Source organism: Lycorma delicatula, chromosome 4 (assembly GCF_047948215.1).
Source record: "Lycorma delicatula isolate Av1 chromosome 4, ASM4794821v1, whole genome shotgun sequence".
NCBI lineage: Eukaryota > Metazoa > Arthropoda > Insecta > Hemiptera > Fulgoridae > Lycorma > Lycorma delicatula.
Window position 1 is genome coordinate 4,267,194 of NC_134458.1, and position 18,806 is coordinate 4,285,999.

At 32.3% G+C, this 18,806-nt stretch overlaps 1 protein-coding gene across 8 annotated transcripts in view; it reads right to left on the reverse strand.

Annotated features, from left to right (window-relative positions):
* The window catches only part of sand (potassium two pore domain channel sandman), a 109,716-nt gene that overhangs the window by 51,342 nt on the left and 39,568 nt on the right, over window positions 1–18,806 (reverse strand). For 7 of the 8 annotated variants that reach the window (XM_075362179.1, XM_075362181.1, XM_075362176.1 and 4 more), the window contains 2 exons: window positions 11,873–12,063; window positions 4,186–4,286 (listed from right to left, as the gene is read on the reverse strand). In XM_075362179.1, coding sequence (XP_075218294.1) covers window positions 4,186–4,286; window positions 11,873–12,063 — 292 coding nt within the window. The remainder of the gene's footprint in view (window positions 1–4,185; window positions 4,287–11,872; window positions 12,064–18,806) is intronic. The other variant, XM_075362183.1, reaches the window with a different exon arrangement.

Below are 18,806 nucleotides of genomic sequence, written 5' to 3' on the forward strand. Positions count from 1 at the left end.
TATTGTAAAATCTTATTAGTACGTTACTACAGTACGGAAGGAGCGTTAAAAATAAAACAGAATTTCTGGTGACATTTTTCAATGGTTCTTTCTATCGGTTAGATTTAGTCAAAGCTAAAAAACCTAATAAATATTTAAGAACAAGCTTAACTCAAGGCTGATGTATTTGTAAGGATCGGTAACGTAAATTTAGTGTTGATTTTTCATGAATCGACATCAACGATAACACATTCGTATATAAATATCAGCGATCGACACCAAACGGACTATTACGGGAGTAACCGTTGTGCACTTGATGTCTCTTCATACTCATTGTAAAGAAATTCATGTGACGCTAGCCTGCATATATTAGCTGATATTATACATTTTGATTGTAATTCGGTAACTCGCTTGTAAACAACCTAAACTTGTAACTGCCGTTTTCACTTGATCTGACGTACTTAATTTATTCAGATTTTCAAAACGAACACATGCAGTGGCTGGTAAAAAAGTTTTTTTATCTACCTCCATCATAGGTTTTATAAAGGACATGGAGGCAAGCGGTTTACACATCAAATCCTGACAAGCAGTTAAGAGGTTCAGAAGCTATTCGAAAATAATCATTTTAGAAATAAAATCTTTCCTTTCTTTCTACTACCAGAACGGCAAAATAGCCAAATTTTGTTAAAAATGTTTTTGGATAGGGTCAGCAAGTTTTTGAGAAATTCAAACGACTTAAAAAAACAACACATCTTTAACACTTTTTTGTGACATATTTCGATGGGGTCTGGGATTCATAAAAGTTTTATTTATCGCCGTTAAACTTAATTTAATATGCGGTATCAGTGAATAGTTAAAATAATCGTCTACCGTAAAACGATATGTTATAAAGACCGCATCGATACTGATGAAATAACCCGAGACGAAGTCATAATCCGAAGATCCTTCACTCTTTACGCATCCGCACTAGAACTCTAGTGGCATAAATGTTAAATAAAATAAACAATGGTGAAAGGCTGTGATGCAAGTAACCTTTAACCTGGAACTAACCAGAGGGATATTGGACTCTGTATGACTGTGTTCATCATCTCCCTAGACTTAACTCGGTCGGGTAAAACAATGAAAACTTTAATGTTACCTGTGAGTCATCTAAGCGTCACCTGTAACGCATGCCCTGTCCAAGGTTAACTCAAACGCATGATCTGTCTAGATAAGCGAGACAAATCTGTCCCTGCTACCTTTAATAGTCAACAGATACAGAGAGCAGAAAATAAGGAATAAAAAATAAAGATCGCTAAACAAGAAACTTAGTAAGAAAATAAAAAAATTATGTTAAGATAAAATAATGAAATATGCTTTCAAAAAGAAAGTAAATCTACTCGAGTACACATATTTAGGAATGAAGATTCACAAAAAAATTAAAACACCAGTTTGAATTTTTTACTGAAAAACGAATCGGTTCATTTTGACTCGCATCAACTTTGTTTTTTTCTCAGGATAGAATTATTTTTAAATGTTATCGGAGTGAGAACGTAAAATGTTGCCTGATATTTTTACCTTCTAGGCACATCACAAAACTTAGATCTCACCTTATTAAATACATTACACATTCGATCTCCCTAAGATTTTAATTCAACTTAAACTAACTTTGTTCTGTACAAAAATTTCAAATTATTTTATGAGCTGTTACCATTTTTCTGAAATCAGTTTATTTCTGGTTTTTAACAAATGTAGAAACACCTGTATAACGGACCTGAGTGACGGATCCCTGCCAATTAAGAAGAAACTAGTAGTAGTAGAAAGTAACTATGAAATGAATTCAGAAGGGATCCTTTTCCTAAGGCTAACAGGTTCGTTTAGCAATCGTTCTTTATAATACAGCCCATGACAGACCTGCAACAGCTGTTGTTTGATCAGAAGGGTTACCGGATCAGGGTAGGAATTTATGGGAAAATGTAAGGACGCGGACGATAATTCTCACGCTTCAACAGTTAAGGAATTTGGGTCTGGTTCTGCAGGTCAAAAGGATACGAGTAGAAATACTCCAGGACCGGCGAGTTAAGATCAGTATTAAGCGAGCTTTTAGTGAGTATGAAGCAAGTATAAGCGTAGTGTTTGACGCGATTGAAGTGACATCACAAGCATTCCAGTATGGACAGTGAGTAAATGTAGGAAGTTGTTCGCTGAGTTACTGATAGGCAATTAGTGAAAGAGAAAAAGTACTAAACTCATTCATAAATTTTTAGGAGAGTTTTACTTGTAAACAGGAAAAGTATTTGCGGCGAATGAAATTTAGACTTGTATTATCTGGTGGCTGATACAATACTAGCTGTTAAAGGTGTTAATGTTAGCGGTCACTAAGATGTCTTTTGTCAATAGGACTTAATTCTGGCTTTTATGATTTCAACTACCTTTAAATAAATCCTGTTAATGGAAATTCTATTCTGTATGTAATTTATTGATTATTTTCACTATTGACGTTTATAATTGTTGTTATTATTATTACTGTTGATGTTTGCTGCTTATTATTATTATTATTATTTTTTATTTGTCTTATTTTTTTTATGTTCTTAAACTAATAAACTGTAATTACATAAACATTTTTTATTGTTAGTCTCTCAATATCTTGATCGAGCTACGAACACACGACAATATAATTGATGTTTAAAGATGCATAATTTTTTTTAACTTTAAATCATAGATTAAGTTATTTTGTAACTCGTATTCGAATATAGTTTCTTTTAACGTTTTAACTGATTTAGGTTTATTCATTTAGTGTTTTAAAATCCTTTTTTTTTAAATCAATATAACAATTAAACTGTTAACTTGTAACTTGTTATTACTTGTGGTATTAACTTGTTATTACTGTTATAACAGTGTTTTAACACGAAAACAGTGAATTCATAAATCATTCAAATTATACAGTCTCTTAGGAAAAATTTTGAGTAAAGAACCATATTTCTCAGGAAAGGCTAGAGTTAAAACGATGATCACAGACTTTCTGCAGATCCCACTCACTTGACAGCGATGGCTCGGGTTTATTAATTTGCAATGACGATATAGTGTGCGAGACTTATGATGATAAAACTGAAGAAAATAATCTGTAAAATACCTACCCGGGTTAAAAAGAATTAAAACATTAAATTTAAACTAAAAAATTAATCGCAAATCTAAAACTTAAAAAAAAAATACAGTTTTAAACACTTGGAGATACTCAAAGTCCTCTTGAGTAAAACCAAAGGGAGGTTTTATTCATGAAAACTAGTTCAAAACTACTACAATAAGCTAAAAAAACGATGTAATAAAATAATAATTACCTCTGATAAAGTAAAATAGTTAAGATACAAGAAAATAATTTAAACAACACACAGAGGAATTAATACGAGGGTGAGTAGAAGGCAGTGAAGGTTTGGTAACGTTAAGGAAGGTTGGTAACGTTAAGTAAAAAGTCATAATGACAGTAAAAAATGGGTCCCACTTTCTCTCAAATCTTCTATCTCTCATTGTTTTCTACAATTTTTCTTAAAGTAAACAAATAGAATTCTACAAAAATTACATCAAAATATGAATTTTACAAACTAGGATATTCTTTCATTTCAAGTTAAAATGAACATGATGACTCATCGATAAATATTTTTGTAACAGAATTGTTGTAAAGTACTGTCAGAAAATTCATTACAGCTTATAGATAAATTTGAAATTTCAATACAGTTAAAAAAGTAGGTTAAGCCTAAAGTCATTTTGCAATAAGATGCACGATTTCATAACAGAGAACAATCAGAAAGAGCAACGTACCGTGGAGGTAAAAATTGAGAACTTTTTCTATTTTCAGCCGAATAAGGTAGGAAAAAATTAAATATTAATAAGTGTAAAAACAAACAAGCTGAAAATTGATGCGTGAATCAACAATCATCGTGAAGTGAATTTCAACAACCATTTTTTTTTTTAGTGTACTTGGTTTCTGAATAGACAATAGTTAATCAAGGATGTAGAATGCAGTAAATATTTTGAAATTAAAAGACTACCCCAAACAGAAAAGGATGGAAGAAGTATCAAATTGATTAAATAACTGATGGTAAGGAAAGGGTGTAGTTATTAACTCTTAATTACCAAAATAAATTTTAAGTTTTCGGAAGACAAGAGATCATATTATGAACCTCATGAGATCAGTTGACGAACTTAGTTAACAGAAAGATGTATACTTACCCGACCATGATGGCAAGACAGAGTGTTATGGGTACTGTTACAGTTTGTGGATCCTCATCATCGCTATCACTTTCTTCCCCTTCTCTCACTTCATCGATATTCTATTCATCAGAAAAAAAACACGATCAAACAAATTTCCTCGTAGATTAAAAAATATCAATATTCAAATGTATATTATTAAAAATTAATACAGAAATAAAGAAGTCAGATTTTTACATAAACACGATACCGGGTAACAGAACTTCACACTAGTCATTTCAAAATTACATCGACACATTTGTAGATAGAATAAATAAGTTTTTATGAAGTAAAATGCAATCGGATGAGTAGGCACATCATTAATCTGAATGCAGATTTTTAAAAAGTTGCATGAAAAAGTTTCACAAAATTTCAGGGTCAGAACTCGACATCAACTTGACGATCATAATGAACTTTTTAACATAAGATTTATGAAAACCGGTTCAGCCATTCGCACTCTAACAAACCACTATACACTACGGGTACACTAACGCTATGCGTATATATACTAACTTATTTTATGTTAAACGCTTAAACCTTCTTTCTTTATATACCGCAATGAGGTGTAGGTATATGAGGTGCCAAGCCGTCGTTAAAGGCGATCCGACATGACGTGTCAGTCGCTCCTGAAAATAGCATTTGTTATTTTCAAAAATAACAGGCGTCCCGTGTCAGGCTTAATAGAAAGTTGAGAAATGAAGCGGTCTCATGTCGTTCTCTTCACCAATCCAAATATAACAAAAAAAAGAAGAATAATAACCCATTTTTGTATTCCACTATTTGAAACCCGCATGAACATTTATAATTCAATAATAATATCCTCCTCCCGCCGCTACAAGTACTCATCTGATCTTTTTGTGCAAATAGAAGTCCTGAGAGCGAGAAAGTTTCATAAACCTTTTCTGTCGACTTTATCAAAACATTCAATCGCTCGGATTCAGCTTACAAAGAACTGTTTTTATTCTTAAGTAGGGAATTTATTGTACACAATTAACGATAATACTTAAGAGTGTGCGTGATTTTAAATTATTTGTAATCCTTTATTAACCCGTTAAATGTGAGTTGAAATTGGGAATTTTTTATAAAATTAACATTTAACTAAGGGAAGGAGTTATAAATGGCATACTACAACGCGACCTTAAAATGCCACCAAAAAAAGAACTGGGACTTCACTGCCAAAGACGTGAAAAGAAGCTTTTCACAAACCGTCTTGAAAACTAGTATGCAGTAAAAGTACCAAAAGTATAAATTCAATTTATCGAAACTTTTATTAATTTGAGATGTATCGCGTTCAATTTAATGAAAAATTGATGGAAATCTTTTTTAAAGTTTTTTTTGCCCTTTTTGATCTAAAGCCAAATTTTACAAACTATTTTTGCAACTTAAAAAGTAACACTTCTATGAAAAGATACCTTCTTCAATTGAAATATTTAATTTTTTTAATTTGAGTGATAAAAAATCACTTTATATTATAGTTTACATAAATCTAACGACCGTAATATACATATCTTTGAAAAATCAATATTCATAATTTACCTATTTAGAACACAGCCCATCAGAAAAATAAACAGAAACTTTTTTTTTATGTTTTAGGCGGTTTGTAATAAAATGCTTTTATCTGAGACCTTTATTCGGGAAACCTGGAAAAATAAAGTTTTTAGATTCTGACAACCTTACTTCGGTTGAATGTATAATTCATATGAAATCGAGTAATGGCATATATATACGCTTTTTCATCTATTTTTTAATGTTTTTAATAAACACATGTGATATCTCTAACTGCAATCTGTAAAGCTGGTATAGGACACACTGCGTATGCTTCATTATGAACTTAGTATTATAAATTAAATAATTTAATTACGGTGAGAGTTTTATTATTACACGATAGAGATAGTGGGGAAGAATAACTAACTCAGTATTTCTTGACCCTCAGGGCTCAACTTTTAAACCTTCAAGCGAACAATCGATTCGCACGCGCGCGCTCTCTCACACTCTCTCTCTCTCTCTCTCTCTCTCTCTCTCTCACTCTTTCTCTCTATATATCTATCTTTCATTTCATTGCTATATACTTAATTATAATACCGAATAAAATAGAACTGATTTTCATCTTAGCAGAAAATATTTGCAAATCTTTCTAAGAAACATACCGCTACTTTGATAAAATGTGTTTTTTAACTACATTAAGTTATATTTTTTAAAGTTTTCATCGAGTTGTATTGCATACTTTTCTTAAATATTGGTATTTCAAATAATTTTAAGAAATTAAACATTTAGGCATTTTATCAGAGAATGTTTTCAACAATTGTGAATTCCGGTTTTATCTTTTTTTTAAATATACTCTCATTTAAAAAATTATTTAAATAGTTTGATTTTTGATCTGAGAATTATAAAACAATGTCGGTTAATTTGAAGTATTTACAGCGAAGTAAATATCATTAAAATAGGTATTACTTCCAGTATCTTGAAACAGCGACGACTCCTAGGGATGAATACTACTACCTCAAATATTAATTTTAAAAAAGGTCACGACAATGTTCATTATTATTGCGGTGTTTTAAAATATTACTATTTTACATTAAAGAAGAAAAAAATTAGTTTTGTTCCAGAAAGATTCATTTTTAAACCGATAACATGAAAGAGCACTTTTTAGTATTATTAAATAAACACAAATTTACAATAATTTTTCAAAATTTTTATTTTAATTTATTTTTACTAAGTGCATTGCTTTTTATTTTAAGTAATCTTTAAAATACTAAATAAAAATAGTTTATTTATATGTTATTACTACTTTCTAAGAATACTTTTACATGAGAGCTCTGGCTCTCCTTTAAAAGTTTAAAAAAATGTCTATAAATTTAGAGGAAATTCAATTATTTTATTTTTGAACAGATTTTAAATTTAAAAATGATTGTTAGAAAGTGTTCGTGTACGTTAGTATGGACACTCCTGAACACAATTTTTATATGTGCGACAGATGGGTGCATGTGAGACGACAGCTCTACGTGGAAGGTTTGACCCCGGAGAATAGTATAGTTCATATGCTAAAGGGTCGCTCAGAACCGGGACGCTGTAAGAAGGTTTGTCAGAGATATTCTAAAAACTAAGGAGTCAGAAGCTAGCATGCAAGGAGATGCCTAGCGTGAGCGTGATTGAAGTAGAGCCGTTGATGTCAGATTAACCGTGGTAAAAGCCCAGAGTTGAGGCGAAGACTTGGACGGGAGAGCGAAGGGGTGAAGGACAGCCTCCTGCGGAGCCGTCGTTCGTCCGCGTTGGCGTAGATGGGCGACGGTGATGATGCACGGGGACTCTGGATTCTCCGAGCTCGAAGGCACCTCCCGGGGTTGAGTAATGCTTAATTTTCGGGTTCGCCCCCGGGGACGGACCCGCAATTAAAATGATTTCGTTTGCGTATTAATCGTAACTCACAAGTGATAGTCGATAGATATTATTTTTATTATTTCTATTGAACGACACTTACCGCTGTACTACGACCCGGAAAAATATAAAGAAAGGATTTAAAATCGAACATGTAAAAATTTAAATTCGATAAAAAACCCTTAGGGTCGGTTCTAATCGCCCTGCATGCCGTAAAACTTACAATTGATTTCTGCCGACGCACAAATGATCTGACACAAACCTCGTATATATTTTACCGGCATGAAAGACCGTAGTTTAATTTTAAATCATAGTTTAATCGATCGATCGGACGAAAAAAAAATTTTTAAAACGTAGATTGAGCAAATCTACTTTGAATCATAAAGATTACAATTAAATTTTGAAATGCGATTATTAAGTGCCTGAATACAGCCGACCTACAGCAATCTGTCATCGATGAATACTTGTACGTAGTTAATTTGATCATTTTTCACAGTAACATAAAGACTTCACACGAACGGTAACAATAAATTCAAAACTCCCAAACTTTAAATACTGAACATCATAAGAATCACTAATGAATCATTAATAATTTAATGAATAATTAAAATTTGAAAATTACAATAGTTTCTGAAAAATTACATACAGTCTGTAACTATGTTTTTTAATTCAATATCGACCGAGATTCATTTATTTATTAAAAAAGATTATCTATAAATAAAAAAACAGATCGACTGAAATAACCAATACGAATGAGTGAATATGTCTATCCTCTTCTCTATATTGAAATTAATTTTAATTACTGCACTAAACTTTCACTGGACGAAGTAGTAAACAAATTTTGAAAAAAAACGGAAGAAGCAGTTAAAACGTTTTCTACTTTTTTGCCTTAAAAAAGTGTGCTCTCAACAAAAACAAGAAAAAATAAGACGATGATAAAGCAAGTAATTAAAATAGAATTACTTATTCGACTGCTAGGATAGAGCTCTGTAAAATCTTTATCAAGTATATATATATATATATACGAGGTGCGACAATAAAGTAATGAGACTGATGTGAAAAAAAATGTTGCTTACCGTTTTAGTCATGTTTAGTGTTGTCTCCTTCAAAGTAGTTCCCCTCTGATTGCACACACTTATCCCAGCGCTTCTGCCATTGATGGTAACATTTCTGGAACTCATCTTCTGTAATATCCTCCAAGACCCTCGTCACAGCTTTTTGGACATCTTGTGTTGTTTCAAAATGGTGTCCCTTGACCGTCATTTTGACTCTTGGAAATAGAAAAAAGTCGCACGGAACGATATTTGGTGAATAAGGTGGCTGTAGTACTACTGAAATTTGTTTTAGGTTAAAAATTGCTGTACTGACAGAGCAGTATGGGATGGCGCATTATCGTGATGCAGAATCCAATTATCAGCAATCTTGGCACGGACACGAAGAACTCGTTTACGAAGTCTTTCTAAAATTTCTTTGAAGAAATATTGGTTAACTGTTTGTCCAGAAGGCACCCACTCTTTATGAACAATTCCCTTGGAATCGAAGAAGCACACAAGCATGCATTTCACTTTTGACTTTGACATGTGAGTAAAGGGTGATCCCTTTGAGCACCATTGCGAACTTCGTCGTTTTGTCTCTGGATCGTATTGAAACAACCAACCTTCATCACCAGTGATAACACGGCTCAACAAATCTGGATTGATTTCCGTTTGCTCTAACAGATCGGCTGCCACATTTTTCCGTGTTTCTCGCTGGTGTTGTGTGAGATTGTTGGGGACCATTTTTGCACAAATCTTTCTCATACCAAGATCTTCAGTTAATATTAGACGAACCGTTTCTCGATCGATGTTGAATTCTTCTGCGATCATTTTCACGGATAATCTTCGATCAGATCGTACGATTTCACGCACTCTGGTCAAGTTGACATCTGTCCGTGAGGTTGATGGTCGTCCACTGCGGTCTTCATCTTCAACATTCGTTCTGCCTTCACTAAAATTTTTATGCCACCGAAAAACTTGAGCTCTTGACATAACCTCCTCTCCAATAGCTTTCTGAAGCTTACCGTAAGTTGTCGTCGCGTTTTCACCCAATTTAACGCAAAAAGAAATGGCATACCGTTGCGAAATATTTTGCGGTTTCATTTCTGTGACGAGAGACACAACACGTGTTCACTTATTACAGCACAACTCAAGACTGAGCAGTGCATCAATGTGCCGCTTGGACTAGAAGTAGCTTATAGACCAAAGTCAAAGTTGGTGTGCCTACGCAAGCTGCAGGGTTGCCACATCTTGCAAAGAAAAATCAGTCTCATTACTTTATTGTCGCACCTCGTATATTAGTATGTAAGAGAATTTTGTATGATTGTCTATTGTCACCTGAGGAAGCTTAGAGAATTCTAAGTGAAATGTTATGTATTTAATTTATAAGTTTGTATAGTTGATTGGTTAACCCAAAAAATTAATAAAGATAATATTTTCAAGTAAAATATGATTTTTTATTTTATATATATATATATATATATATATATATAATGTAATTTTTTTTAGAAATGTGTAATCGGTTCACTCTTGTAGAATTTTTTTTAAATTTGTTTGTAAATGTATTATTCTCCATTTTATAATAGCTCTTACTATCGTATAAAACTTGTGAAGAAAGAAAGAAAGAAAGCTATTTTTGGTTAAGATAACATGACACTGGAAAAAGTTTTTTAGCACACGGCAGTACTTTTTTTTGACAAAAGTTTTTTTAAGGAACTTAAAAACAGCTTATATCTCTGTGTCAACTGAGGGAGTACATGGATGAATAGAATTTTTATCGATGAAGGAATTTCATTATATAGTATATAGTTTAGTATATAGTGTAGTATAATAGTTCTTCTGAAAATATAGATCTGGAATTACCGAGCACGTATTTAGAAAATTAGGTGTATTTTATTAGTTTAATAAACATTCTGATTAATATTTAAATCTTTTTATAAACAATTTTTTTTTATGACAGCAATAATTACAAATAATAATGCCGCATAAGATTGTGTCAGTATTCTTATTGTAGAAGTTAAAATATAATCGCTGTTATTATTACATTATTATACTAATTTATCTGGAAGTGTAGTGCAACTGACGGATTACTGTTAGTAATCGTTAATGTTTATTATAACATTTACGCACTACTGAAGTTAAAAACATGAAGCTACACGTAACCTGTGCAGATTTAATAGTTTATGTATGATTTAGTAGTTTAAGTAGCTAATGAATCTACAAGACTTGACTATCACACCGCATCTACCCCGACCTGTCTTTTTTCAAGTTCCTGTTAATTTTATAATAATACATCAGTATTTTATAAATGGGATTATAACACCGTGCGATATAATATTATAAAACTATTATTCAAATTAAGTATTGAATCCGACAAAGTAGTAAAATACAAAAAAATATATTCTTGTTACCAAACGGTTCTTTATTTTTCAAGGAATAGCATATTACCATGGCTAATTCCACATTTTATAAATAATATTGAAATTTAGTGAAACTAAAAAATAATAATTCAAAAGTATATACTTCTTATAAATAACTCATGATATGAAGGTGCTTCAAAAATATATACTATTCGTTGAAAAATAAAGAATGAATCTATAAGATAATATTATTCGCTCGGGTGGAGTCGAATAATTAATTATTAAATTAAAAAGCGATGCTATTCATAATAAAATAGTATAATGTAACGTAATATAATCTAACTATACAGAGTAGTAAGAATATCAGGATTTGTCTTCTGGAGAACATAAATTCAAACTTATATTTTCTTTCTCTGTCTGCATAGGGAAACGTTCTCGGAGGCCGACTAGTCCTAACAGAACGGGGGGGGGGGTTAGAATGCTGTTTGCTAAAACTTAAATTCTTTGAATTCTCCGTTACAATTTTTATTTATTATTTACAATTTGGTTACACTTTATAGTATAATTTTCAACCTACAACCGTACCTCAGTAATTTGTCGAGGACTCGGTAATTTCTTGTGAACTGAGATTCCTCGTTCACAAAAATGCACTTCTGCAGAAATTTCTACTTTCGACAGCACTTGTAATGCTACAACAGGTTTCGGGGAATACCATACTCTTACTGAATCGCTCGCAGTTAAAAATTTGTGCGACAAGATTAAAACATTGTTTCCGATTTTATCACTACGCAAGAATGTTTTATTCGTTGCCGGAAAGTAATTAAGTACGATTGAAATTAATTATCCGACTGACCTTCGTATAATTATGAATTACAAATGCTGCAGAGAAAAACAACGTACCTGCTGTTCATGTCTACGACGCCTTGCACAGCCACGGCAGAGAAAACACTTGGCATAAGTCCATTTGAAGCTCTTCGCCAGGAGATCCCCGATATTTGACAGATAAAGAAGGAAAAGCGGCATCCCTGCAATAGCATACAAAATTGTTGCGAGTTTACCCCATTCAGTCCTTGGTGCTACATTACCGTAACCTGACAAACATACAACAAGTTAAAATCAACAATAATTTTGGAAAGTGGGAAAGGACTTACCTATGAATACTAATAATAAATAACGCTCCCTATTATCATACTCTTGGATCATCCCAGAACCTATATTTGCATAATTTCTTTCATAGCGACACTACCTGAATGGAATTAAATTAAATTGTCAAGAGTGTATTGAATTCGTCTTGATTTAGCGACTAAATTATTATAACAGAATTAATTTACTGTAATTTAACAGATTTTTAATCTGGCAATTCTAACATCTATTTCAGTTTCTTTTATTTTAATTTTTTGTTTCAAGGTCGCAATTTTTTAATCGTGCTACAAATCATAGCGTCTATACTTTAACGCTGCAACTTAGAAAGCGAAGAATTAGGAATCAGGTCGTGTAATAATTGAATACGCTTTCCAAAATTCAGAAGAAAAATTCACATCTTAATAAAATATCGTTTATCGGCTTTGAGTCCATCAGCTTTTTCCGATAACAAAGATACTACTAACGGTGGAAATCCTAACATGTTTTCTGTAACATACAGACAAATCAGATGTTCAGTTCACATACAAACGTCTACATGGATCTTTCATCGGTTAAGATGTTTTGTACGAAGTCTAAAATTTTCAGTTTTTATAAAAAGTAAAGTAGTATATAGTAAACAGATGCTAATTAGTACTACATAATCGGTCTTTTTATAATTAAATAAAAAATACAAAGTTCTGGACAGAAATACATTTTACATTCACATTAGCGGTCAAATCTTTAACATAAGCTCAGAAAAAAAAAATTCGTAATCTCAAGCGCAAGCTTTAGGCGTATGCGGTGGATTGATCGTAAAAAATTAATAAACATAATCATGCTATATAATAAAGTCAAAAATAACATAAGTTACCTACAATAAAATGAATAGTTCTACAAAATAGCTTCATAATTAATAATTACTCGGTAAATTTATCATACGATGTAATAATAATTATTATTATTATAAAAATCAGTATATCAACAAATACTACTTCTGAATGTATCTGCATCAAATTAGTTTAGAAACTAAAGTCATTTTTTAACAAGAACGTTTTCAAGCGCATCACAGAAGGTTTTTGGATCAATGTTTTTTATAGCGTATGAATTTTTATTATTATAATCAAATTTGACGTTATAAAAAGACTGCTTACAGTAACTGTTTAATCTGTTCTACGCATGGAAAAATCACTTTTATTCCTCATAATATAATCACATATTTTTTTGCAGTTAATAAGAAAAGATTCCTTAAGAAAATATTTAACGGCTTTAAAAACAAATAATGCATAGACAGCGAGAATATTAACTAAGATTGACCTTACTTATACATTCTCATGAAATGAATGTCGGTACTTTGATTTTTTTTTTTGTCTTCAGTCATTTGACTGGTTTGATGCAGCTCTCCAAGATTCCCTATCTAGTGCTAGTCGTTTCGTTTCAGTATACCCTCTACATCCTACATCCCCAACAATTTGTTTTACATACTCCAAACGTGGCCTGCCTACACAATTTTTCCCTTCTACCTGTCCTTCCAATATTAAAGCGACTATTCCAGGATGCCTTAGTATGTGGCCTATAAGTCTGTCTCTTCTTTTAACTATATTTTTCCAAATGCTTCTTTCTTCATCTATTTGCCGCAATACCTCTTCATTTGTCACTTTATCCACCCATCTGATTTTTAACATTCTCCTATAGCACCGCATTTCAAAAGCTTCTAATCTTTTCTTCTCAGATACTCCGATTGTCCAAGTTTCACTTCCATATAAAGCGACACTCCAAACATACACTTTCAAAAATCGTTTCCTGACATTTAAATTAATTTTTGATGTAAACAAATTATATTTCTTACTGAAGGCTCGTTTAGCTTGTGCTATTCGGCATTTTATATCGCTCCTGCTTCGTCCATATTTAGTAATTTTACTTCCCAAATAACAAAATTCTTCTACCTCCATAATCTTTTCTCCTCCTATTTTCACATTCAGCGGTCCATCTTTGTTATTTCTACTACATTTCATTACTTTTGTTTTGTTCTTGTTTATTTTCATGCGATAGTTCTTGCGTAGGACTTCATCTATGCCGTTCATTGTTTCTTCTAAATCCTTTTTACTCTCGGCTAGAATTACTACATCATCAGCAAATCGTAGCATCTTTATCTTTTCACCTTGTACTGTTTCTCCGAATCTAAATTGTTCTTTAACATCATTAACTGCTAGTTCCATGTAAAGATTAAAAAGTAACGGGGATAGGGAACATGCTTGTTGCACTCCCTTTCTTATTACGGCTTCTTTCTTATGTTCTTCAATTATTACTCTTGCTGTTTGGTTCCTGTACATGTTAGCAATTGTTCTTCTATCTCTGTATTTGAACCCTAATTTTTTTTAAATGCTCAACATTTTATTTCAGTCTACGTTATCGAATGCCTTTTCTAGGTCTATAAACGCCAAGTATGTTGGTTTGTTTTTCTTTAATCTTCCTTCTACTATTAATCTAAAGCCTAAAATTGCTTCCCTTGTCCCTATACTTTTCCTGAAACCAAATTGGTCTTCTCCTAACACTTCTTCCACTCTCCTCTCAATTCTTCTGTATAGAATTCTAGTTAAGATTTTTGAGGCATGACTAGTTAAACTATTGTTCTGTATTCTTCACATTTATCTGCCCCTGCTTTCTTTGGTATCATGACCATAACACGTTTTTGAATTATGACGGGACTTCCCCTTTCTCATAAATATTACACACCAGTTTGTATAATCTATCAATCGCTTCCTCACCTGCACTGCGCAATAATTCTACAGGTATTCCGTCTATTCCAGGAGCCTTTCTGCCATTTAAATCTTTTAATGCTCTCTTAAATTCAGTATTGTTTCTCCCATTTCATCCTCCTCAACTTCCTCTTCTTCCTCAATTTTCTAATTCATTTCCTCCGTATAACTCTTCAATATATTCCAGCCATCTATCGACTTTACCTTTCGTATTATTTACTGGTGTACCATCTTTATGTAACACATTATTAGATTTTAATTTATGTACCGCAAAATTTTCCTTAACTTTCCTGTATGCTCCGTCTATTTTACCAATGTTCATTTCTCTTTCCACTTCTGAACACTTTTCTTTAATCCACTCTTCTTTCGCTAGTTTACACTTCCTGTTTATAGCATTTCTTAATTGTCGATAATTCCTTTTACTTTCTTCACACTAGCATTCTTATATTTTCTACGTTCATCCATCAGCTGCAATATATCGTCTGAAATCCAAGGTTTTCTACCAGTTCTCTTTGTTCCGCCTAAGTTCGCTTCTGCTGATTTATGAATTTCCTTTTTAACATTCTCCCATTCTTCTTCTCCATTTTCTACCTTATCTTTTTTACTCAGACCTCTTGCGATGTCCTCCTCAAATATCTTCTTTACCTCCTCTTCCTCAAGCTTCTCTAAATTCCACCGATTCATCTGACACCTTTTCTTCAGGTTTTTAAACCGCAATCTAAATTTTATTATCACCAAATTATGGTCGCTATCAATGTCTGCTCCAGGGTAAGTTTTGCAGTGAACAAGTTGATTTCTAAATCTTTGCTTAACCATGATATAATTTATCTGATACCTTGCAGTATCGCCTGGCTTTTTCCAATGTATATTCTTCTATTATGATTTTTAAATTGGGTGTTGGCAATTACTAAATTATACTTCGTGCAAAACTATAAGTCTGTCCCCACTTTCATTCCTTTTGCCCAGCCCGTATTCACCCACTATATTTCCTTCTTTACCTTTTCTAATGCTTGCATTCCAATCTCCAACTATTATTAAATTTTCATCTCCTTTTACGTGTTTAATTGCTTCATCAATCTCTTCGTATACACACTCTACCTCATCATCATCATGGGCGCTTGTAGGCATATAGATGTTAACAATCGTTGTCGGTTTAGGTTTTGATTTTATCCTTATTACAATGATTCTATCGCTATGCGTTTTGAAATACTCCACTCTCCTCCCTATCTTCTTGTTCATCACGAAACCTACTCCTGCCTGCCCATTATTTGACGCTGAGTTAATTACTCTAAAATCACCTGACCAAAAGTCGCCTTCCTCTTCCCACCGAACCTCACTAATTCCTACTACATCTACATTTGTCCTACCCATTTCCCTTTTTAAATTTTCTAGCCTACCAACCTTTTTCAAGCTTCTAACATTCCACGCTCCGACTCGTAGAATGTTACTTTTTAATTTTCTGGTGACCCCTTCCTTAGTAGTCCCCACCCGGAGATCCGAACGGGGGACTATTTTACCTCCGGAATATTTTACCAAGGAAGGCGCCTCCATTATTGCTATGTGAAAATGCAGAGAGCCACATTTTCTTGGAAAAAAAGTAGCTGTAGTTTTCCATTGCTTTCAGCTGCGCAGTACTCAGAGGACTGAGTGATGTTGATACGGCCGTTTAAGTCGTCCTGACTCACGCCCCTAACAACTACTGAAAGAGCTGCTGCCCTCTTTCAGGAATCATTCCTTAGTCTGGCTCTCAACAGATACCTCTCCGATATGGTTGCACCTTCGGTCCAGCTACTCTGTATCCCTGAGCACTCAAGCCCCCTCACCAACGGCAAGGTCTCATGATTCATAGAGGAGGGGTACTTTGATAGCACTTTTATATAATAGTAGATATACTAGTAGTGCCTATGAAGATGTGTAACCGTTATACCGTACATGTATATTTATACGACATACTGTAGCTATTAATTAGGTAAAGTTTTCTATAGAGTACACACGTTAATAAAGTTTAATCTACAACATTGATACTTTTCTGAGCTGGCACATAAGTAGTAGGGTAATAGGCATACTGGATCAACAACCAATAGGATTGCAGTATTTTGGTCGTATGATGCAATCCGCCAACTTGGAAATTCCCTTTTCCATCAGCAAGTTGCAAACTTAATTTTTTTTTACACAATAAATATTAATTCGAATATTTCAAACGTTGGTAGTACTGGATCAGTAATATTTAAAGTGTAAAAAGCCACTGTAGGTTCCGAGGTATATAAGTGATTAAAAATCGTAAAATTTTAATATACAATATTATATATAATAAATCTTATTCGAAACAAAACATTAAACAAATAACTATATTTAGTGTGTGTGTGTGTGTGTGTGTGCGCGCGTGTTAGTGTGGGTGTGTGGGTGTGTGGGTGTGTGTGTGAATAAATGCTTCGTTGCATTATGAATAAATGCAGTCTTGACATTAGGTTACAGGGCAATATTTACACCCGGTCAGACAACCACGCGCGCCCACTCAGCACATCTCACGAAACACCCACAAACAGCTGGTTGAATTCAAAAAACATATTTATGACATCTGGTGTTCTAAAAATTAAACAATTGAAACCGGTCATGTGCAACTGATTAACAAACATCTTTTTAACCACGCATACCCGTCGAACATGACTAAACACGTTTCTAAGAATGAAGTAATTGATACCCGGTCATATGCAACTGGTCGAACGGGATTAAACAAATTTATCGCATCCGATGTTTTAAGAATGATCCACAATATACGCTACGAACTGCCTATTGACGAACCTTTGCTTACATCAACAGAAGCGATGCCTACTCACCAACATACGAAGGCTGACTGAGTTATTTTTGTAATAACATTTAAATTCTTAAATAGATTACTGATAATAAGAATTTTTTCGTTTTTTCTTAATTATACTTTTAATACTGCATTATTTTTGAGGTAAAAACACCATTTCATCGAGGGATTCAAAACGGACCCAACTTTTTTTACTGAAAATTTTAATCTTTTTCACATTTGAATTGTAAATATTACACAATTAAATCATTAATATTTAATAATCCTATGGCGTATCTGAAGTAATAATCCATAAAGGGCAAAGCCGAGTAAGTTATGCAATACATTTGCCAGCTTTTGAAATAAAAGCAAAATCTTAATATTTGTAAAAAAAATTAAATGAAAAATCTTAAAATGTTTTTTATATTTATCATAAGATAAATTGGAGTAAATATTAATTACATAAAAAATGTAATCTCTTTATTTGAATTTGAATTTTTTTCATGAGAGTTTAATGTCAGTATTTCTGACAAAGAATATTTATTGTTTAATTTTTTTTAAAACTATGTTCTTTTTCTTTTATTTATTTTAAAACTTTCCTATCAGGAATTTTGTCAACAATCATAACAAAACTAAAAAAGATATTTTACACTTAACTGCATATTAAGCGGCAAAAAGAATAAATATACCTTGCGTAAACAACAACGTGAAAACGTATTTCCTTTTTAAGTTTACGTTAGATTTAAATAAAATTTTAAATAATTACTTGTCACTCAATATATTTAATTACAAATTTTTTATTAGGAAATTATCATGTACTTCAACGTAAATACTGCTAATTTTTATACTTTGAAGGCTTTGAAATAAGGCTTTGTTAAAAATAAATATTTTTAACAAAACAATAAGCAATTTCAAAATAATTTTAATATGTCCACCATTTAGCAATTTTATATCGTATAAAAAACTAATTTTCTTTTCTTCAAAAGCACATTTTCTACAAATATAACTCAAAAATGCATTGCAACTAATTTATTTTCAAATTAACCTCCTAATTAATAATAGTATATTCTCTTAGTTTGTAAAAATTTATTTTGAAAAATCATTTGTAAAAATTTAGTATTCAAATTAATTATATTAAATTATTTGTAATTTAGTAATTTAG